This window comes from Xiphophorus hellerii, chromosome 22, assembly GCF_003331165.1.
Source record: "Xiphophorus hellerii strain 12219 chromosome 22, Xiphophorus_hellerii-4.1, whole genome shotgun sequence".
In the NCBI taxonomy this organism is placed as follows: Eukaryota; Metazoa; Chordata; class Actinopteri; order Cyprinodontiformes; family Poeciliidae; genus Xiphophorus; species Xiphophorus hellerii.
Window position 1 is genome coordinate 17,485,534 of NC_045693.1, and position 20,012 is coordinate 17,505,545.

The window sequence follows — 20,012 nt, forward strand, 5'->3', positions numbered from 1 at the left end:
CTTTCGTCCTTCATGGTGCTGCTGTGTTTTGGAGTCACTACATTTGTGACAGATCTCATTAGGTAGCTGTGTGATTAGGCAGTTTGTTCCGCAGTGTTGGACCAGAGAGGCTACAGGCAATTTTTCCAGGAACAATTAACCAACCACCACCTGGCGACAAGAGAGTTTTGATTGGATTGTAGTGTATGAGTAATTTAGAAAAAAATGCACCAAAGAGGCCAGTTTTAGGCACTTTAATAAACACAAGAAGTTTAAAAATGCTGATACTGGTTGTATAATTACAGTAAGATTAAATTCCCTTTTTCTTGGTCATCACTTTAACGTCAAGAACCCCATGAGAAATAAGGAGTAAATCTGATGTATTCCTGCTTCTCTGCGTGATGTTGTTTTAGGGGCGTGGAGGAAAAGGCAGCATCTATGTATGGGCGTCAGGCGATGGCGGTAGCTATGACGACTGCAACTGTGACGGCTACGCCTCCAGCATGTGGACCATCTCCATCAACTCTGCGATCAACGATGGCCGCACCGCTCTGTATGATGAAAGCTGCTCCTCCACGCTGGCGTCCACATTCAGTAACGGGCGAAAACGCAACCCGGAGGCTGGTGTTGTGAGTGCGCTCAGATTTAATTGTGGGCATTTCACAAGAGTGACAATAAACAAGCCAGATTAATAAGCAGGGATTCCAGATAATACTTCTAACATTTAAAGATGATTCAGCTTTATTTCTCCGAAGTTCTTCACATGACTGTCTCTAAAGATCCTCTCACATTTTCTAAAATATATTATTGCATGCAAGGACTGAACAGTTATTTGCACATTTTCTGTGAGCACAGCATATCTGTATTCCAGACCCTTCAGGAGATTGAATGAGTCCAGAAAATTGCTAGATGACTGGGAAAAATAGTGGAGGCTTAGCTGGAGGTATAGCTCTTTCCAAGAAATAAGCCTGACATTCAGATTTCTATTTTTGTTTTGATGCTCAAAATGATGCACACATGCATCATGATGCATATGTGCACAAATCTTTCGGCATCAAAATGCTCCTCTTCTATTGTTTCTCTCAGTTATTTTTAAGGGACACTTTTTTAATGAAACTGTCTTTTTGCTTGGGTATTTTGGACACATATGCTTAACAGTTTGTGAATTTGCCACACATTGGACAATTCAAAATTGGCCCTTCTTTATATATATATATATATATGTATATATATATATATATATATATATATATATATATATATATATATATATATATATATATATATATATATATATATATATATATACAGTACAGACCAAAAGTTTGGACACACTTTCTCATTGAATTCAATGAGAAAGTGTGTCCAAACTTTTGGTCTGTACTGTATATATACTGTATATATATATATTTTTTTTTTTGGGGGGGGGATTTAGGCACAGTAAATAAATGTTAACTTTAATACTTCATAACATTTTTCACTCACAATGTCTACCTACCATCTTTTACAGCTGTATCATTCAGTTAGCTCCATTGGCAAACAAAGCACACGACATAAGAATCTGTTCCCAATACCAGAGGAAATGAGTAGTTTGCAAAATGGTCCTCAGAAATATATATCAGACTTTGATCCTTTCTATTTAGATACTAATTTGTAATACTATTACATCTAAGTCCACACATTACGAAGCGTTATAAACCAAGATTTTTTAATACGCCTGTTTACAGAGGCTGCTGTGTTTGAATGATTATGCAAATCACCTTTGGCTGTTGACAAAGCGCAATCTTCCCAAGGGGTTTTTCTCATAATTGCAGTTAATCTGCTGTCATTTTTTATTAAGTACCATATTTAGTAAATAAATAATTCTTCAGTCTGATTGTGCAATTTAGTCTACTCTCACTCATCATACTTTGAATTATACAATTTAGTAGCCACAAACAAAATGGTCTCCAGTCAACAGCTGAGGATTAGACTTTACTTCTGGTCAAAATAAAAGTTGAAGCTCATAGAAATACAGTCTAATGTGTCTTGCTAATTTATTAAAATCTCTTGAAGTCTTTTTTTTTATTATTTTTTTGTCCTTCCACAACTACAAAATTCATTGCATTGTAGTGTTAAGGACTGCATTTCTATTCAGCACCGTGGAAACAATCCTTGTAGAATTGTGACCTACATCAGCTTTATACATATAAAGTATAAATGTTGCCCAATGTTTTTGCAGATTAGGTAAAAATCTGGGACTGGCGCCAAGATTAATTGTCTGAGCTTCAAAGCAATCATTGATTATTGGTTATTATTTGTTGAGATGCATCTACGAGGAAATTGAGCTCCAATATATAGAAAATATTAAATTCATAGCCTCAGATTATAACTATGTTAACACAAAAATCTAATTATTCTTTGCACTTTCATAAAGTATGCTTCTTTAAGCCTTAACTTTTAAACAACCAGCTTTGCAAGTCACTACATGCATAACATTTTTAAAACTGACTTTTATTTTTTCTGCTACTGTGATTTGATTATTTCAGGCTACGACAGATCTGTATGGAAACTGCACTCTGCGTCACTCTGGAACATCAGCAGCAGCACCGGAGGCAGCAGGTGTCTTTGCTCTGGCTCTTGAAGCTAAGTGTGTGCTCCACACTCCCTTTTCACATGCCTATCATAATTGCACATATTGATTTAGATGGACTGTCTGCATGAAAGAGCATTAAGTTGCCTCATTGAATGATGCTTAGCTTGAGAAGGTGGCAGCCAGAATGTACAATCTCTGTATATGATATTTGGTTATGTTTCCCTTTATCCCCATCTCCCTTCATCTTCACATTCTATATACCTGAGTGACCAAACTCTTTAATGGTGAAATATATCCCTCCTTCTTTACCAGTTGTACACCACTTGTTACAGAATTCCTTATTTTTCGCAATTGCAACTTAAATAAACCTTCTGTGTGACGGAAACTAATAATCCTTGGATCAGTTAACAGATCACAGTAGAAGATTGAAAAAAAAGGACTTACTGCATGGTTGAAGAAGACAGACTTTGTCTCATTATGTCACAGACAACAGGGATTCATCACAATACGCATATGGCAAAAATGTTATCTAAGAGCTAACAGTGATACCTACACAAGGACAGTGGAGATTTGTTATTTGATGTCAAATCTATAATCTGAACAATCACAGCATTTCAAATCCTGAGAGAGACCCAGTCATTCTTTCCCCTCTCTCTCTCTCTCCCTCTCTCTCAGGACTTTGCTTCTCACATTAAAGGCTGACACGATTCTCTAGGCATTAACTAACACCAGCTGATGGAGCTGTGTAAAGACGCACTGTTTGCTCAGCACACACAATAATGATGTTGCTGTCTGAAGACCGGATGCCCAGCTGCAAATAGCTCACAAGCCTTTTTACTGCCCAAACACACTTGAACCGTAGAACAACACGAGTCTGCCAGAGTAAAGCTGTCACTAAAAACAGCCTCAAAATTTACAGAGACACAGACAAAGGCAACCATCCAAGCCTAAAACACAAAACTGACATTGAATGCTTTTGGCTATTCTATTTTTATATTCAAAATGTTGTTTTGTTTTGTTTTGTTTTTTTTCCCTGGAGGAATCTCTCTGTAAGAACACTCTGCTCTAAATCTTCCTCCGTGTTTTTTTTTTTTATCTTAGCCCTAACCTGACATGGAGAGACATGCAGCACCTGTCAGTCCTGACGTCGAAGCGAAACCAGCTCCATGACGAAGTCCACCAGTGGAGAAGGAACGGTGTGGGTTTGGAGTTCAACCACCTGTTTGGGTATGGCGTGCTGGATGCTGGGGGGATGGTGAAAATGGCCAACGAATGGAAAACGGTTCCAGAGCGTTTCCACTGTGTAGCTGGGTCCATCCAGGAAGTCCAGTAAGTTACTTCTTTTAAATTAATATTTAGATGACAGGTTATCATGAAATGCTATTTCATTCTGCACATCTTCAGCTTGCAACCAACCTTCCAAGATTTTAGAGAGGAAAACCCTGCAGACTGCAGGAGAGAAACTCTCATCTAATTATTGGGTAATCCCCAGTATGACCTAATTGAATAAAACATTCATAATTAGAGTATCCACTTAATAACCCTGTAATATTTATATCAGCTGCTCAGTCTGTTTTGTCCTGTAAACAGGGTAATTTAGAAATTCTACATTTGTTTGTCACGATAAAGTATTTTAGCATCTTGAAGATATTCAATGACATCTGGTTCATTTTTTTTTATCACACTCAGTCATACTCACATAACACTAAAGCCCCCCAAAATATTCAGTTGTCCAGAGTACATTTTATGTCCTAATTTTAGGAATGTTTTTTAAATAAAAGTAATGCCGATCACAAACTGATTTGAATCAAAGCACTTTTATGCTGAATTGACTTATTTTTTTCATCTCCAACGTGCCTGTACAGTGTGGTCACAATGCATGAATAGAAAACTGATTTTTAGTGTAGACATGCTGATCGCCCAGGGAGAAAAATTGCCCACTTCCAATCTCTGCCTGATTTACTGGTGAGTCTCTAAATTGAAGGATCTGTATTTAATTTAGGACAATCCAGTCCAGATTTCTTAAAGTATCATAGGTCATAGATTGAATGATTCAACATTTTCTGTAAGAAACTCTTAGTTAGCCCTTTAATCCTGTGCTGTTTGGAAGCAAACTTCAGCATTGTTTTGTTTCATGACTTAGGCAAACTGAAAGCTGAGGAAAGCGTCCATTTAGCTTCATTAGCTGGTCAATTAGTGTTTCACAAACAATGGATTGTGATTCAATTAATTAATTGTTTAAAGTGTTTAGGAATAATCATGACAGGCAGATGCATTAGATGGAATGTAACATCAAGAGCAAGGAATTTTATTCATTTCTTTTGGTTTTTTTAACGTCTTTTTTAAAGCACTTACAGTAACCATTGGGGGTGCATTCTGGGCTTTATGATATTACAAGACAATATGGAACATAAACAACAGAAAGACGGGGAACAAACCCAATTTTGATCGTTTTTGTCAGCATGCATGGATCTGCTGAAAGTCTGAGTTCTTTTATTTTTCAGTTTGTGCCTCTCCACAATGTGTTTATAAAAAAATTTTGTAAATTTATGCTCTGCAATAAACTAGTCAACAATATTTCTTCTTGAACAAATTCTGAATTACCTTATAAACGAAAGTATTATTTCAGTTCTACATTTGACATAGCGCTGAAGAGAATGTTGATCTGAACATTTGAAGTTCCTGTTTCTAAGACACTTACCATCTTATAATGGTGGAGAGGATTTAAATTTTTGAACTCAAACATCTATAAAAATGTTCTTTATATGGCAAGGTTTACTGGGAAGGAATATCAGAAATAACAACTCTCGTTTTAAGCCTTTCAATTGTGTCTTAAAAGCTGATTCACTGGCACTTTTTTTTTTTTTTATCAGTTCTCTGTTTCTACAGCAGCACTGCAGGGCTTCTACTGCCTGTATTGTGGTGGATCTATAATTACAACAATCCCACCTCTGTTGATAGCATATTATCAGAGAAGAGCAATAAACACTGGTGTAGCCATGCTCACAAACGCTGCTCAGCAGTGATCTGATAGCTTCCCTGGCTGTTTATGGCTTACTTAGTTGGAGGAAAACTTCTCATTATCAGCTGTGCTGGCACACAGAGCACCGCAGAGCAGTGTGGTTGTTTTTAATCTGGAAAGATTCAGCCCTTCAGAGGCACCTCTGTCTTCACTTTGTGGCAATTACTCTTGCTTATTGTCCAATGGTACATGTGAAAATGCCCATTTAAAATTTATTCACATGTAATTTTACTATTAAAGTAAATGCATATGTTTGAATGGCATTTTTATGAAAAATCACAGACAGAAAAGGCAATTTTGGCAAATTGGAGGTTAGCAAAACAGATAAATATCCACAGTTTTCAACTTAAATACAGTTACTTGTTGAAACACCAATGTAAACGTTCTAATTTTCACTGTCCACCACAAGAATTGGTTTGAGGGTAATTAAAATAATATATCAATAAAATGTTTTCTTAATCTTTACACTGTGAGCTGTCAATAAAATATAAATTAACAGAGATAATCTCATGCTGCTGTGTGAAAGAGCAACTGCAGAAAAAAATGATAATTGTGCAATTATTTTAACCTATAATTTAGTCTAAATTTAAAAAGCAGTCTGTTTATATGAGGAATTAGCATTGTTTACTTGACTAGTAATACTAAATCAGCTATCGTTTTGTGTTTATTCTTGAGAATATAGATCCTTGCATTAACTCTGAGATTTCATAAGGACTCCCAACATATCCAGAGCCAATATCTGCCATTACAGACAAAGGCTGAAAGCTTGAAATTTTTTTAATAATCTTCTGTCAGTAACAGCATCCACACCAAAGAGTGTTGACATCAATGTGGCCTCATATATAGCCCTCAAAATTGTGCTAAAACTTAAGGTTATCTTTTAGTCCTGAAAAGTTGTTGCTTGCTGTGTAGCACCTTGGCCTGAGACTTTAATTTTCATACATATTTTCTTTTCTCTGTCAGCTCAGCTCAGTTTTGTGCTCAGTTAATAATTTTTCTTTGTGGTTTCCAACACTTCTCCTTCACTTTCCTTTTCTTGTCACTTTTTGTCTGTTTCTCACTACCTGGGATGAGGCCTCAGCCTCTAATAATGGTATTAAACCTCTTCACAGCCTTTGGCCACCATCTTCCCTGCTGTGCTCTTACCCCGTCTTTCCGTCACCCAAAGAGATGGGAAAGCAGTGTGTTTTCTTAATCAAAATCACAGACACAAGCTGAAAGTAGGATCCTTTTTAGACTTATTGTAGTTTCTGCATAAATATAGTCTTAGCTATATGAATTTAGCCCATTGTCTGTCTTGTTTCTTTTGGTTCTGCTTAATTTCTGAATCTCTTTCTCAAAAATTGCCTTTAACCATTTATTTCTGTTTCTTGTTTTTAAGCAAATTCCAGTCTGGCAATAAGCTGGTGCTAGCCATTACCACCGAGGCCTGTCAGGGGAAGGACAACTTTGTCCGCTACCTGGAGCACGTCCAGGCTGTAGTCACTGTCAACGCCACCCGCCGTGGAGACCTCAACATCAACATGACCTCACCGATGGGCACAAAGTCCATACTGTTGAGTCGAAGACCCCGGGATGACGACTCCAAGGTCGGCTTTGACAAGTGGCCCTTCATGACCACCCATACCTGGGGGGAGGACCCCCGTGGCACTTGGGTCCTGGAGGTGGGCTTTCGGGGCGATCAGCCTCAGCGGGGGGTCCTCAAGGAGTGGACTCTCATGCTGCATGGAACACAAAGTGCCCCTTACATAGACCAGATTGTTCGTGATTATCAGTCCAAACTTGCCATGTCCAAAAAGGAGGAGCTGGAGGAGGAGCTAGATGAGGCCGTAGAGAGAAGTCTGAAGAGCTTGATGAGTAAAAACAACTGAAATCAAAATGTCATCTGCATGTTGCCAATTGCTTCACTTTTCCCTGTATTTTCAGTCTCGCTTTCCTCCTACAGTATCACTACATCACTTTGTTTTGTTCAGTGTTTCCTCTCTTTTGTCTCCTGCTCTGCCTCTCTCCTTTCTGCTTTTTTGTTACCAAGAGTTTCCCTCAGACACCTTTGATGAGTGTTTCTCCTAACAATCATGACAAAAGTATATCCCTCCATTAACTGTTGTAGAGAAAGCAAAACTATATCGGCAGAATTTGACATTGCAATGAATTGTACATATACCAGATAGACGCCAGCGTTTCATGCTATCGCTTTCATGCCCTGCACCTTTCTTCTGCCAAATGTTGTACAGTTTTTTTTTTCTGTGACTGTAAATGATTTTCTGTCTCATTCTACTTAAACTTTAATTTCATCGCAAACATAGCAGTGATACTTCTTTCCGTCTGTATTTTTGTGGTTTTTTTGTAATCAAGGAAAGGAATGTGTAATTTATTTTGCAGAGTGCGGTCATGAGTTCATATTTCATAACCTTTGACGTATATGCTATAATAAACCTATTCAGCTATTTATTAAAGTATTTGAGTGTTTTGGAGCACATCAACCAACATTTATTCTTCTAAATAGAAATTTCTACTCTATCAATTCAGTGCCCCAAACTACACAAATAAATAAATAAATCAAATGATGAATGCCAAAAAAATATAAGAACATGGAAAAATGTGGGAAACAATTCTCATTCAAAATTACATATGGTGCCTTTCAAACGTTTCCAGGTTTCTTTGACTCTTTAATATATTGAACCTAAAAGGTACTCTGCATTTTATTTTAATTCTACAAGAATGTAGCACACCACTGTTAAGGGAAAATTTTCCACAATTCCCCCATAGATATTTTGTCCCCATCTACCCCAACAACCAAAAAATATATATAAATACAAGTTCTTAGAAACCATCTAATTAGAAAACAGAGTCTTCAATTGTATTTTTTGTTATTTTAGTATAAATGCAATACTATTTGAAGTGTTGAAAATAGAGTATAAAAGCAGTAGGTCTGTTAAATAAGAGTTTGAATTAAAGGGACAGTTTATCACAACTTGGCATTTATTGCCTGTGGGTAGGAAGCTCTAATTAAGGCTCCTACGCTGCAGTACAGAGAATAGCAACAAATAACCAGGTGTCTGTTTGTGGAATAGTGAGACAGAAGTAGAACGGTAAATGTTTTGATCTACATAGGTCTTTCTGGAGTCATCCTTGCCTTTTTCTATACCTTTTCCATTTCCCATGTTTTACATTTTTCAAGGACATTATTTGTAAACATGCACATACGTTTGTGAGCTATGTAAGGATATCAAAATTTAAACTTTGTAAAATTTAAACATTTTTCTTTAAGAAAATACTAATTGCCCCTAAACCTAATAATTGTCTATACCACCTTTGGTGGCAACAGCTGTCATTAAATATTGTCACTCCACTCCACTTTTTTAATTCAGCCACACTGGGAGGTTTTCAAGCTTGAACAGCCTATGTAAGATCACATCACAACATCCCAATTAAATTCCAGAATTTAAACAGGTTAGTTCAAAACTTTCTTTTTTTATTTATTTTACCATTCAGATGTGGGCTTGCTGGTGTGTTTCTGATCATTTACATGTTGCATAACCCAACTATGACTGAGCTTTTAGTCATGAACTGATGTTCTGTGTTTTCTGAACTTGTAATGACTCTTGCAGTCAATCACTGGACTCCCTATCCTAGAAATGGTTTGGTGGGTTCGATGATGATGCACACACCATATGGTGGCTTGAGTCATCGAGGTGGTTGTCACAGGTTTGAGTCCTGGTCCGTTGACCCTTTCTGCATGTCTTCCCCCTCTGTCATAACCCTCTTTCCTGTCAGATCACTATCAAATCAAGGTCACTAGTTTAAAAACCTTTAAAGAAAAAAATTATTGGTTTTGGTAACCGTTTCATCTTCAAATGAACAAAGCAAAACTTTAGCTATTTGAGTCTTTTATTATTCAATATATCAAATCCAATTGATACACAGCAAAATAGTGCTGAGGGCAGAAAGTGGAATCCAATTAAACAATTAAGCTAAAAGGGGAAAGCCGGAGTTCTAAAAGAGAACATCAAATAGGTGGCACAACTTCTTACTCTTTTTGAGAGAATTTTTTTATTCTTTTTTTTTAGGTGGCATAGAGCTTTAAATCTTATCCCAAGTTTTCAGACAGTAAAGGACTTATTGCATGAGTCCTGGCTGAACACAATCAGGACTCAGGAGCAGAGACATCAAGCAAATAGATGCAAGCAAGAGGAATATCAGGGTTTAGTTGGTGTTCATGCAGGATGCATGTCCCAAAGAGACTGAAACATAGGTGTTAGTCATTTTGCATTTAGTTATTCTGTTACTGATAGCAACACTGTGTTCTCATTTAAGGGCCTGGACCACATTGCAGCCAACAGTTGATGTGTTTTCAGTGTTTCTTCTTGCTCGACTTTTCAATCATGGTTTCCACCACCATGGAGGTTTCCTCGTAACCTTTGACTTTGCGATCATTGGAGAACTTTTCCACAGATTCCACCACCTCCACCTTTTCATAGCTCATGGTGTCTGGGCTGAAACTACTCGAGCTGGTGGTGCTGGTGCTGGTGCTGGTGCTGGAACCGGTACTAGAACTGCTGCCACCACGGGCTGCAAGTTTTTTCTTGGGCCTGTCGTTCCCAGGCACAGGATCTTGGGAGTTTGAGTCCGACGGTGGAGACAAGGGATTTGGATCTTTTGAGAAAGGCTCTCCATTATTAGATTTACCTCTTCCTCCGCCGTCTTTGGCCTTTCCACCAGTGTTATCTTCTCCTGCATTGGGAGGCAGTGTGGGACTGAGAGGCCTGGGGTCCACCATGGGCTGAGGGGGTGGAGGAGAGGGCGTGCCACGTCCATGAGGGTCATAAGGATACATCATCCCATCTCTTATTGTGACAAAGATGCGACCAGCTGATGGAGCGGAAGTGTAGAAGCAGGGATCCAAGTAGCTGCCATCACCAGTAACTAGGACATAGCGACCTTTAGTATAGAAATCAGCAATTGGCTCAGGCCTCTGGTACTTTCTCATTCTGTCTCTGACAATGTTGCAAAGAGTGTCGAAGGCTTTGCTAATCTGGGCTCCATCTGGGACATCCTGTCGAGATGTCCCAGTGAGCACAGCACCTTGATCTTCTTGTTTTACCCTTTTAGCCTGCAACTCCCCAGAAGAGGTCACACTAGATTCTTCATCGTCACCCTCTCCTGTATTTCTCTCCTCCTGGCTGCTGTCTATGACATCTTTTGGGGTCAGTTCTTTCTTCTTCAAGACCTTTTTAGCCAGTATCTTCTGTCTGGGCTTTATGCTTGTGATATCTTGGATAGCTTGGGTGATATCTGGGCATAAATAAAGATAAGCCAAGTGACTAAACCTCATGAACCGATAAATATTTAAAATTACTTAAGTGGCAGCTACTGATTTTTTCTCATGCCGGTAAGGGCATTACTTTGTTAGCTTTGTAAATTTCAATAGTATTTGCTACTCTCTAATATGATGGTAACTGATGATACCCTTTGACTTTGAAAACAAACCAGCTGTGATTTGCTCATCATGTCCTTACCTCTCCCCTTGCTTGATGCACTGGGTGTGTGAGTGTAGCGGGAACTAGTGGTAAACAGGGTAATGGGAGTGCCAATTATGGCAGAATTCAACCTGCAGGTTAAGAAAAGAGAGGAAGATAATAAAAAATGTCACCCAGGCAACAGCGATGTGCTCAAAAGCTTTTACAACCTGGAAAACACACAGTTGAAATTTCTTTCTGTAAGTGAGAAAAGAAAGAAATTGCAATGTGGAAGAGGTAAAGATCTGTTATGTCACAGAGCCACCTACTGGTGGATGCAATGTAATCCAATAACTTGTTAAGTTATCTTCTAAAAAAAAAGAAAATTGCTTTACTAAAAATTTACTGTACTTACTATTCATTTAGGTGATTTACAGTAAGAGATTTACTGTACCAGAAAATCACCAACATGATCTGGGGTTATCAGCAGCCAGAATGTTGCTTTTAAACTATGAAAATAAGAGCAATGCTTCTTTTTGGACAAAATAAATGTCAAGAGGCACAGCAAGTACTTCATTATGCCAGAAAGTTTGACATATTTTAATAGAAATAACATTTTGTCAATATACCTGAACAGAAAATGTATAGGTAAAATTTGAAAAATAAATAAATAAAAACAACATTTCCCCCTAAATATAATGGTGCTACAAGCACTTAACTTAACAAACCCTAGGATACATCATCCCATCTCTTACTGTGACAAAGATGCGACCAGCTGATGGAGTGGAAGTGTAGAATCAGGGATCTACACTTAAATCAGCGTTAAATCTGAGTTAAATCACTCTGGATGAATTTGAGCTCATTCTTGCTTGCTTGATTATTTTAATTTGATTTCCACATTGAAGATTTTCACATTTTAGAATAAACTGTCAATCATATTTAAGTGTAGACTTTAAATTGACTACTCCAAAACCCCCATTACAAATGTTTAACTATTTCAAAGTGCAATGCTCCGGACACTAATCCAAAGCATCTCTGCATGACCCGATTAATTTGAGCTTTTTGATATGAACAGAACAACATTTCGGTTCGAGAGGAGAATATGCGTTTCTATCAGCTACGGCAATTTATTCAGTTACTGAAGCAGCAAAAACAACCCCACACCATTTCACTTCCACCACTATATTTGACTGTTGGTGTGATTAAAACTAATATAATGAACTGTTACTAAAAAAAAAAATAATCAAAAGCAGAATAAACTCTTTCTTACACCATTGCAGTTTCTTTGGGTGATGGGGAACGTTATAACATATATTTGATAAACTGTATTTGTGTGATCCAGAAATCATAAGAAAGAAGTCTACCTGTTATCTTCATTCTCGATTATCCTCTTGTACCGCTCCAGCTCGTTCTCAAGGGATGTCTGATACATGGCCAGGTAGCGACAATCACTGATATATTTTTCCAATGATTTCTCTGCTTCCTCAATCTCCTTCCGTAAAGATTCAATGTTCTCATTGTACAGCTGGATCTCATTGTCATAATTCTCTTGTGTGCTTTTGATGGTTTGCTCCAACATTGCAGACTGAGAGAATACAATATCAACAGTGTTAAAGAAAATACAATGTACAATCTTGATAATAATTATTAAGAACTGAAATTTTTACCCCTTATCATTATAATTGTTATTTTACACATGTATGTAGTAAAATAATGATTAAAATTATAATTCAGACTATTAAATTAAACATCGGAGGAAGTAAAAATAGGTGATACCTGTATTTATACAAAGATTGTTTCCACAAATATATGGTACATCGCAAATAAAAAATAAAAATGGAATATGGAACATGTTACAAAAGTCACACTCAGGTAAAATAAAGTGATTCTTGCTCACATCTACTGGCTAAAAGTTTTAACTAAATATTTAATATTTTAGTAGAAAATATTACTTGTGGCATCTTACACTTTAGCACCATATCTGCCATAAACACATTATTTTTAGAATTCAACACCCCATAAAAACTACTTGTCACCTTCATCCTTTAACTGATTTAATTAGAATAAAATACATTTAGAAACATTCAACCCTTAAGCAAAGGTTGAGCTAAACATTGATCTAATATTTTGATCTGGTGTTTTGATATTCCAAATGGTTTATATCTTTGGTGTAATATAATTAAAAATAAAAACAGCTGCCTGATTTACATTACTATAAAATTATATTGATGTTAACTGGATTCATTCAACCTTTTGAATATGAAAGACATTCTTTAATGGTATGCAAGGCACAAACTGTGGAGCTGAAATTTTGACTAAACAAAGCAATTGTTTTTAAAATGGCATGATAAATTTAGGGGCATTCCAGTGTTTTAAAAACATGACTCACATTCTATTATTAAAGGGCATAAAAGCAATTACTATAAGAATTTATTAATTAAAAAGGGAAAAAAAGAGAATCCAGCTATACAAAAGGGATACTGTGATTTTTTTTCTGTCTTGATTTTTGTATTATTATGTTGGGAAGTCCTCAAAAATCCCTCTTTGGGTACCTGTGATTGACACAAAAATGTCACGTTGCCGTGGCAACTTACCTCACTCTGTAAACGTTGCTTCTGAATCTGCAGCTGACAGAGGGCGCTCTTGTACTCTTCCAGCTGCGACTGCAGCCCTGGTATTTTCTTTTGGGCCAGCAACTTCTCCTGCTCCTTCACACATGTAACACAATTCAATAGCAAGTGAAAAACATTGGATGCATATTCCAGCTTTAATATGGAACTTCATTCACTTGTAGATGAGATTTTGGATAGAAAAAATGAGGATCTACCATGATGGTCGGAGAGTCATCAGGGTTCAAAATTTATTTGAAATAAATTTTGGAGAGTGGCCAGAAAGACTTGATTTAAACAAGTTCAAGTACATTTCCTTCTCAAACAGTGTTTTTCATATTTTTATTTATTTATTGGATTGTTTAGAACAAAGAAATCCATTTGCATGCAATTCTATAGAAAATGATTCTGCTTCTAACTTAATTTGTGACTGAGAAAAGGCGTTGAAGGTCTGAGTAAAGTATTTATTGGTCTCAATAAATACTTTAACTTCTATATTACTAATTAATATTGCTTAAATTTTTTTTAATGCATCCCTGATCAGGAGTGCAGCATTTGAGCAGTAGTCATGAAACATGCTACTGTTTTCTTGGTGACTATATGAGTCTTTAACTTATTGCAGTAAGAAAAAACTGTGACTCTCACCCCGTTGTCCATGGAGACAGAAACAATTAAACATTAGGAAGCAGCACTGCTTCTAAGACCCATTTAAACAAATAAATCTCCAATCTACTACATTCAAACAGCGGACACGGTGTCACAGTTACTCAAAAATCAGAATGCACTGTCATTCTCCTCGGTATTTATTCAATTATGTGTCCTGACACTTTTAAAATTGCTAATCTTTACAGGAGTCTTGATGAAAGGTTCAGTTCATGTCCATCCCAACAAAACATGCACAAGGACACACTAATCAGACAAATGGACAGACAAGGAGCCAATTGGACAGAGGAGCCAGGGACCTCATCAGTTGCTTACACGTAGCAGGGCTGACACACATGCTAACACCAGCCTCTTCCCCCGGGGAGTGTTGAACAAAACACGCATGCACGCACACGATGACAACATTGGTGACCTTACCTCGGAGATGCCAGCTGACACATTGGGAGCAAAGGGAAGTGTCTGGTTAATTTGCTGCAAAATATTTACGTAGGTTTCGATCTCTGCAAGGTCCTGTTAAAAAATAAGTCAAAGAAAGAAAAAATATATATATAAGGCTCAGTGAGAAATAGAAAATTCATCTGATCATCTTCTAAAAGTTAACTGCAAATCTACTTCAACCTTACTGGGGATTTGAGGAGTTAAATTTAAATTTGTTTAAGACTTTCATTTAGCCCAGCTGTATAACCGAATATTTCCGCAGACAAAAGGGATTTTCCACCTATAAGCATCAATACTGTCGTGATCTAGGAGCATGATAAACAGTGGCTTATATTTCTTCACTCCAGAGGAATACTTCAAAGCTGAGCAGCATAAGCCTCGTATTCACAAGAAATGGCTCTCCTTATTCTATTCTACTATGCAAAAAGAGCAGTGCCCTTTGATATGCTGCGTAAACCCTGTAGAGTTGTGGAATGATTCATCATCAAGCTGCCTCAATTGAAACAAAAACTAGAATGAAATTGTGAAAGCAGGAAAGTCATTTGAATTTACACATGATGCATGTAACATTTTAGCCTTTATGTGCCTCAGCATTTTTTTTCTTTTGCCTTTGTTTTGGAGCTTACGGCTTTTACTGCAACACAAAGGCAATTTTTCTTCTTTTTTTTCTGTGTACAGGTTTCTCTGTAAGTGCCTGTGATGGCCACTGCATTTTCTCTTCCTTTTTTTTCCTCTGCTGTCTTTTCCCACCTACATCACAAAAAAAACAAATGCTTGCTAAAGCCCCAGGAAATTCATAACACATGCCCTGGCATCTGTTTGGGTGTTTAATACAAGACTCATTTACAGTAGTTAGTAAGTTGAGATCAAATGTGTTTCTGACAGAGACACAATATCAACTGTACAGTTATTTAAATGAATAGTATTTGACTAAATATACATTTTTGGACAGACTATGAGTTAACCAATGCATTTCTGCTGAGATAATAGGTTTGAACAACACACAAATTAAGATAAAGATAATGATTGTGATGCATTTGGCTTATTTGACTTTCACTAAATGCCTTTCACTTCAAGTCATTTGTACAATGTGGATAACTATAAAGGCCCCTATTCACCTTATACTTGATGGTGTTCCTTCAGTATCAATTCTGGGTGATATTTCCTTTACAATAGAAGATGGTAAGTATAAGTGAAGCTACTTTGGATAGATATCCATATGTTGTGAGTTGTAACTTTTAAGGAACTTGTTTGCAATACACTTAAATTTCCTATTACTGGTGGTTTAGTTTCCACTTATTGCCAAGAAGAATCTAAACTTGAACTGATCATCAAAAACCCTGTATGTTTGTGACAACAAGCCCAAATGGTTAGGCTACAACCGCCTAAAAATAAAGAAATGTTGGCTTCTGAAAAGGACTAAAAATAATGAAATAATATAAGGTTTAAGAAATAACCAGTAATCTAGTTTAGCCTCTTATAATAAGTAACAAGCTAATAGTGCATAATAATCTACTGTTTCCAACCCTCTAAAGAAACATTACCCCTTATAAATGATCAAATGCACATCTGAGGTCTTGGTGTGAGCTTCTGCTGCTGTGCGACTCTGTCCAACTGGCTAGATGTAACATCAGCATTTAAAATGCAAGTTCAGAACACCTGGAACATGTTAGCAATTATTTTTACTCCGAACAGTCCCATGGAGTATGAACTTTACACACGGTCGCAATATATTTGCGTCATATCGTGCAAATTTACTGGACATAATGAAATATGCATGTCTGTTAGTGTATTGTAAATTTACAGCTTTCTAGTGTCAGAGCAGATTGCAATGCATTTAACGTCTTGATTTATTTATTTTTTCTATCCCATTTTTTATGATTGTCTGACGCTGGGGTGACAAAACGCCCTTGTTCTATATACATGTGCAAAGAGCCTTGGTCTGCTCCACACTGGTCCAAAAATGATTAGCTAAATTAATATGAAAATAGGTCAGACTGTACTCCTATAGAGTCACCTCAAGCATTTAACATGTGAGCCGCATGTGGATAGCACAGCATGAGAAAAAATTGTGCTACTTTATGAACATTGTGCGTCATTTGAATAGCATTTGCCTAAATTCCAAAGCAGTGGTAAGCAGTCAGTTAGTCTGACCTTCTTATTTCTATCTCTGGTGGAATTGATGTCATCCTGCAGGAACTGAGACTGGATCTGATACTCCAGATTCTTCAGCAGAGCACTGTCAGCTTCCTGTAGGGAGAAAAGAGAACAAAGTGAAAGAAAGAAGAAACAAATATGATATGAGAAAAAGAGAACATTAATCTATTTAACATTTACACAGTGCAACAAAATAAAACTTTCCTTTTAACAGTCTTGGTTATATTTTTCACATTGCAGTTGCAAAAATGATTGTTTTCATATTTTCTGTAAACAAGCATAGGTTCTTCCATGCAGTACCTTGTTTAAATGTTCCAGAGTGCCCCGCAGCCGCTCTTGGTAATCACATTCACTTTTGTATCTGAAAAAAAACAAAACAAACAAGAAACATGTCATACTTAGCGAAGGTCAGCTTATTTTATCAAGCTTCCAAAAAGTGTCACCAAAAAAAAGTTTCTATTCAAAGATCAATTTGGTGACAAGGTAAGCGTTTGTTTGTTTTTATTTGTACAGAAAGGACCTCACACTTTAAAAGTGGTGTCTGTGTGAATATAAATACATTACATCAGCCTGCAAAGATGCAATACTTCACAAGTTACTAGTTAACTTAGCCAATGTTGTTCCTATCAATAAACAGTTAAGCCCAAAAATATCCATACCTCTCACAGATTTAGGTTTAGGACTATTTCCATTCAGCAAGAAAGCTGGTTTCTGACAGGAAATGACCTCAACATCTATTGTGATATAATATAACAAAAAGGAACTATTGCCTAACAGTTTTCTTGAACTAATATTAAACGTTTTAGTAAATTCTCAAATATCAGCATGCCTGAACAGATAAGACTTATGCTTCTTTTATGAGAGCCTGCTTTAATCGACTGTGTATTTATTCTAATTTGTGAAATTGTATAGCCCTGAATCATAATTGGGTAGTATGCTCTCAAGTCTTGAGCTGCAGAGGATCGAGTTTGTCTGTCTTCTCCCAGTGCAAACTAGAAATAGCCAATCGGGGCCCAGAGTCTTAGTGCTGTCAGTCACAATCTCATCTTGCGCTGCCAACTATTCCCTGTCAGTAAATCCTGTGGTGAATGCTTAGGTTAGTTAGCATAGCCAGCGATGATGGTGGATGAGCGGGTTTTCTGTAACAGCATGTTGTTTCTCTGCCTTTAGCACATTTAGCAGTGGGTAAATGAGATTGAGTGACAGCAGTAAGACCTTCCTCCTGGCTGTGATTGGTTGTTTTTGATCAGGAGCATTGCATTTTTTCAGACCGCAGTAATAGCTGAGGGAGGAGGTGGAGGAGATCGATCTTTTCACAGATTATCTATCTCATAACAAACTGTCAAGACATGGTGACAGTTTTAACAAATATATTAAAAAAAACATATTTTTTATAAAAGTTATGTACTGTACCTTTAACTGAGCCACTGCAAAATATTAACATCAATTCCTGATAGAAAAAAGGTGGTAAATTAAAATATTCCTTTAAACCTAAATCTGCCAGGTAATTTGAGTAATTTTGAGCTTTACTGTAATACTAAGTACATTTTATGTACTATTGTTTATTAGGCTAATATGTTTTTAGTTTATTGGTCAGATCTTTAGTTATTTCTTTTGACGGTCATATGGACAGAAGCCTAACCTGTTTAAAGAGCGGTCCATAAAAACACAGAATGTTTTGTAGCAGTCAATAACAGTTTGTAAAAAAATAATGTGCCTTCATGACTGATCACATACAAAAAGATTGAACTTTTATCAAGACTAAAACAGTAAATATTTGAAAATTTGTTCATGATTTGAAACATAAGCAGTCAGCTAGAATAATGGCATGATCACTATCCAAATTTTGTGATGGTGAAGAGCTTTTTAACTTTAGGTTTCTTATATTTTCTGACAAGCAAAATAAAAAGATTTAAAAAACAACTACCCAGGAGCTTCTGCTGTTGATCACTCTCTAAATTCTGATATGATTTACTTAATTATGCTCCATCTTTGACCTTTGACCAACAGATCAACAAATGTCTGTCTTCCTCCTTACTTGTTGGTATAGTCATCCAGCATGCGGCAAGCTTCCCGCAACTCCCGCTCCAGCTTGCCGTGCTCGGAGCTCAGCTCTCTGATTCGCTGCCTGTTGATTTCAATCTGCTCTGTGAAGGCCTCCTCGAGGCCACTGGCCTCCTCCATCCGCTGCAGCGTCTCCAGCTGCTTGCGGAACACGGCGTTCCGCTGCTCCAGCACTCGAGCCCGGTTGATGTACCGGGCAAAGCGGCTGTTGAGCTCCTGAAGGCTCTCCCAGCCCTGGATGGCTGAGACGCCTGCAGGGGTTTCAGAGTCCTCGGTTTCTTCATCAAAGACATCGGAGCGCTCATACTTCTCCTTGCGCACCTCGCGCTGGAAGCTGGTCTTGAACATTTTGGCCTGGTTCCTCTGGGCTGATGGTAACCCTGGAGTAGTGCTTCAGCACCTTTAATGTGAGAAAACTTGGGTGCTCACCCTTAGCAGTCTCATGCTAGACTGAACAGTGTAAAGCAATGTCTATAGTCGAAATAGCTGTCCCCGCCCCGGGCCCCTCGCCCTGCCTATCATATCAGCCTGGGGCCTTCCAGAATTTATTGTTGCTTTTGTGGCACAGATGTGAAAAGCGTTGCTCTTGATGACGAAGCAGAAACACAAAAGCAAACAATTGGCCTTCCAGTAAAAGAACTAGGTCGTCCCTTGCTATTATTTTGGTTCTTAGTCAGCTGCTTTCTGTATCCCTGTTTGGACCTCTGGATGTTGGCCCACTGCAGCACAGAGGGGAAATTTAATGCAGGACAATGAATCAGAATGACAAAAACATTTCCAGGCAAAAAAGGTCTATTAAGGTAAAGTCTAGTTGGAGTGTGGTTGATTTTGGGTGTTTTCACACATGATAGTCTAGTCAACTCGATTTTATTGAAGACCAAAGTCGCAACATTTGTTACATTTTCAGGTGGTATGGTCTGCTTTCCCACTGCACTGTCTAATGAACCAAACCCTATGAAAAACTGTTTACACCCTTTCTTGTGGTGGTGCTACACCAAAGACTACAAAAGGAAGCAAGACAAAAATCCCTCTAAGCATAGGAAAGA

The 20,012-nt window shown here is 37.5% G+C and overlaps 2 protein-coding genes across 2 annotated transcripts in view; one reads left to right on the forward strand and one right to left on the reverse strand.

Moving 5' to 3' along the window:
- The window catches only part of pcsk2 (proprotein convertase subtilisin/kexin type 2), a 32,248-nt gene extending 24,221 nt beyond the window's left edge, over nucleotides 1-8,027 (forward strand). Inside the window, exons 9-12 of the mRNA XM_032553599.1 lie at nucleotides 393-608; nucleotides 2,508-2,608; nucleotides 3,656-3,883; nucleotides 6,958-8,027. Coding sequence (XP_032409490.1) covers nucleotides 393-608; nucleotides 2,508-2,608; nucleotides 3,656-3,883; nucleotides 6,958-7,447 — 1,035 coding nt within the window. The 3' untranslated portion in view covers nucleotides 7,448-8,027. The remainder of the gene's footprint in view (nucleotides 1-392; nucleotides 609-2,507; nucleotides 2,609-3,655; nucleotides 3,884-6,957) is intronic.
- Nucleotides 7,824-19,699, reverse strand: bfsp1 (beaded filament structural protein 1). Its single transcript, XM_032553598.1, has 8 exons — nucleotides 18,941-19,699; nucleotides 17,203-17,263; nucleotides 16,900-16,995; nucleotides 14,725-14,817; nucleotides 13,630-13,743; nucleotides 12,400-12,620; nucleotides 11,096-11,187; nucleotides 7,824-10,871 (listed from the first exon to the last, which is right to left on the reverse strand). Exons 1-8 carry the CDS (start codon nucleotides 19,312-19,314, stop codon nucleotides 9,931-9,933), a joined length of 1,992 nt encoding a protein of 663 aa, XP_032409489.1. The 5' UTR covers nucleotides 19,315-19,699; the 3' UTR covers nucleotides 7,824-9,930.
- Between the last annotated feature and the right edge of the window lie 313 nt (nucleotides 19,700-20,012).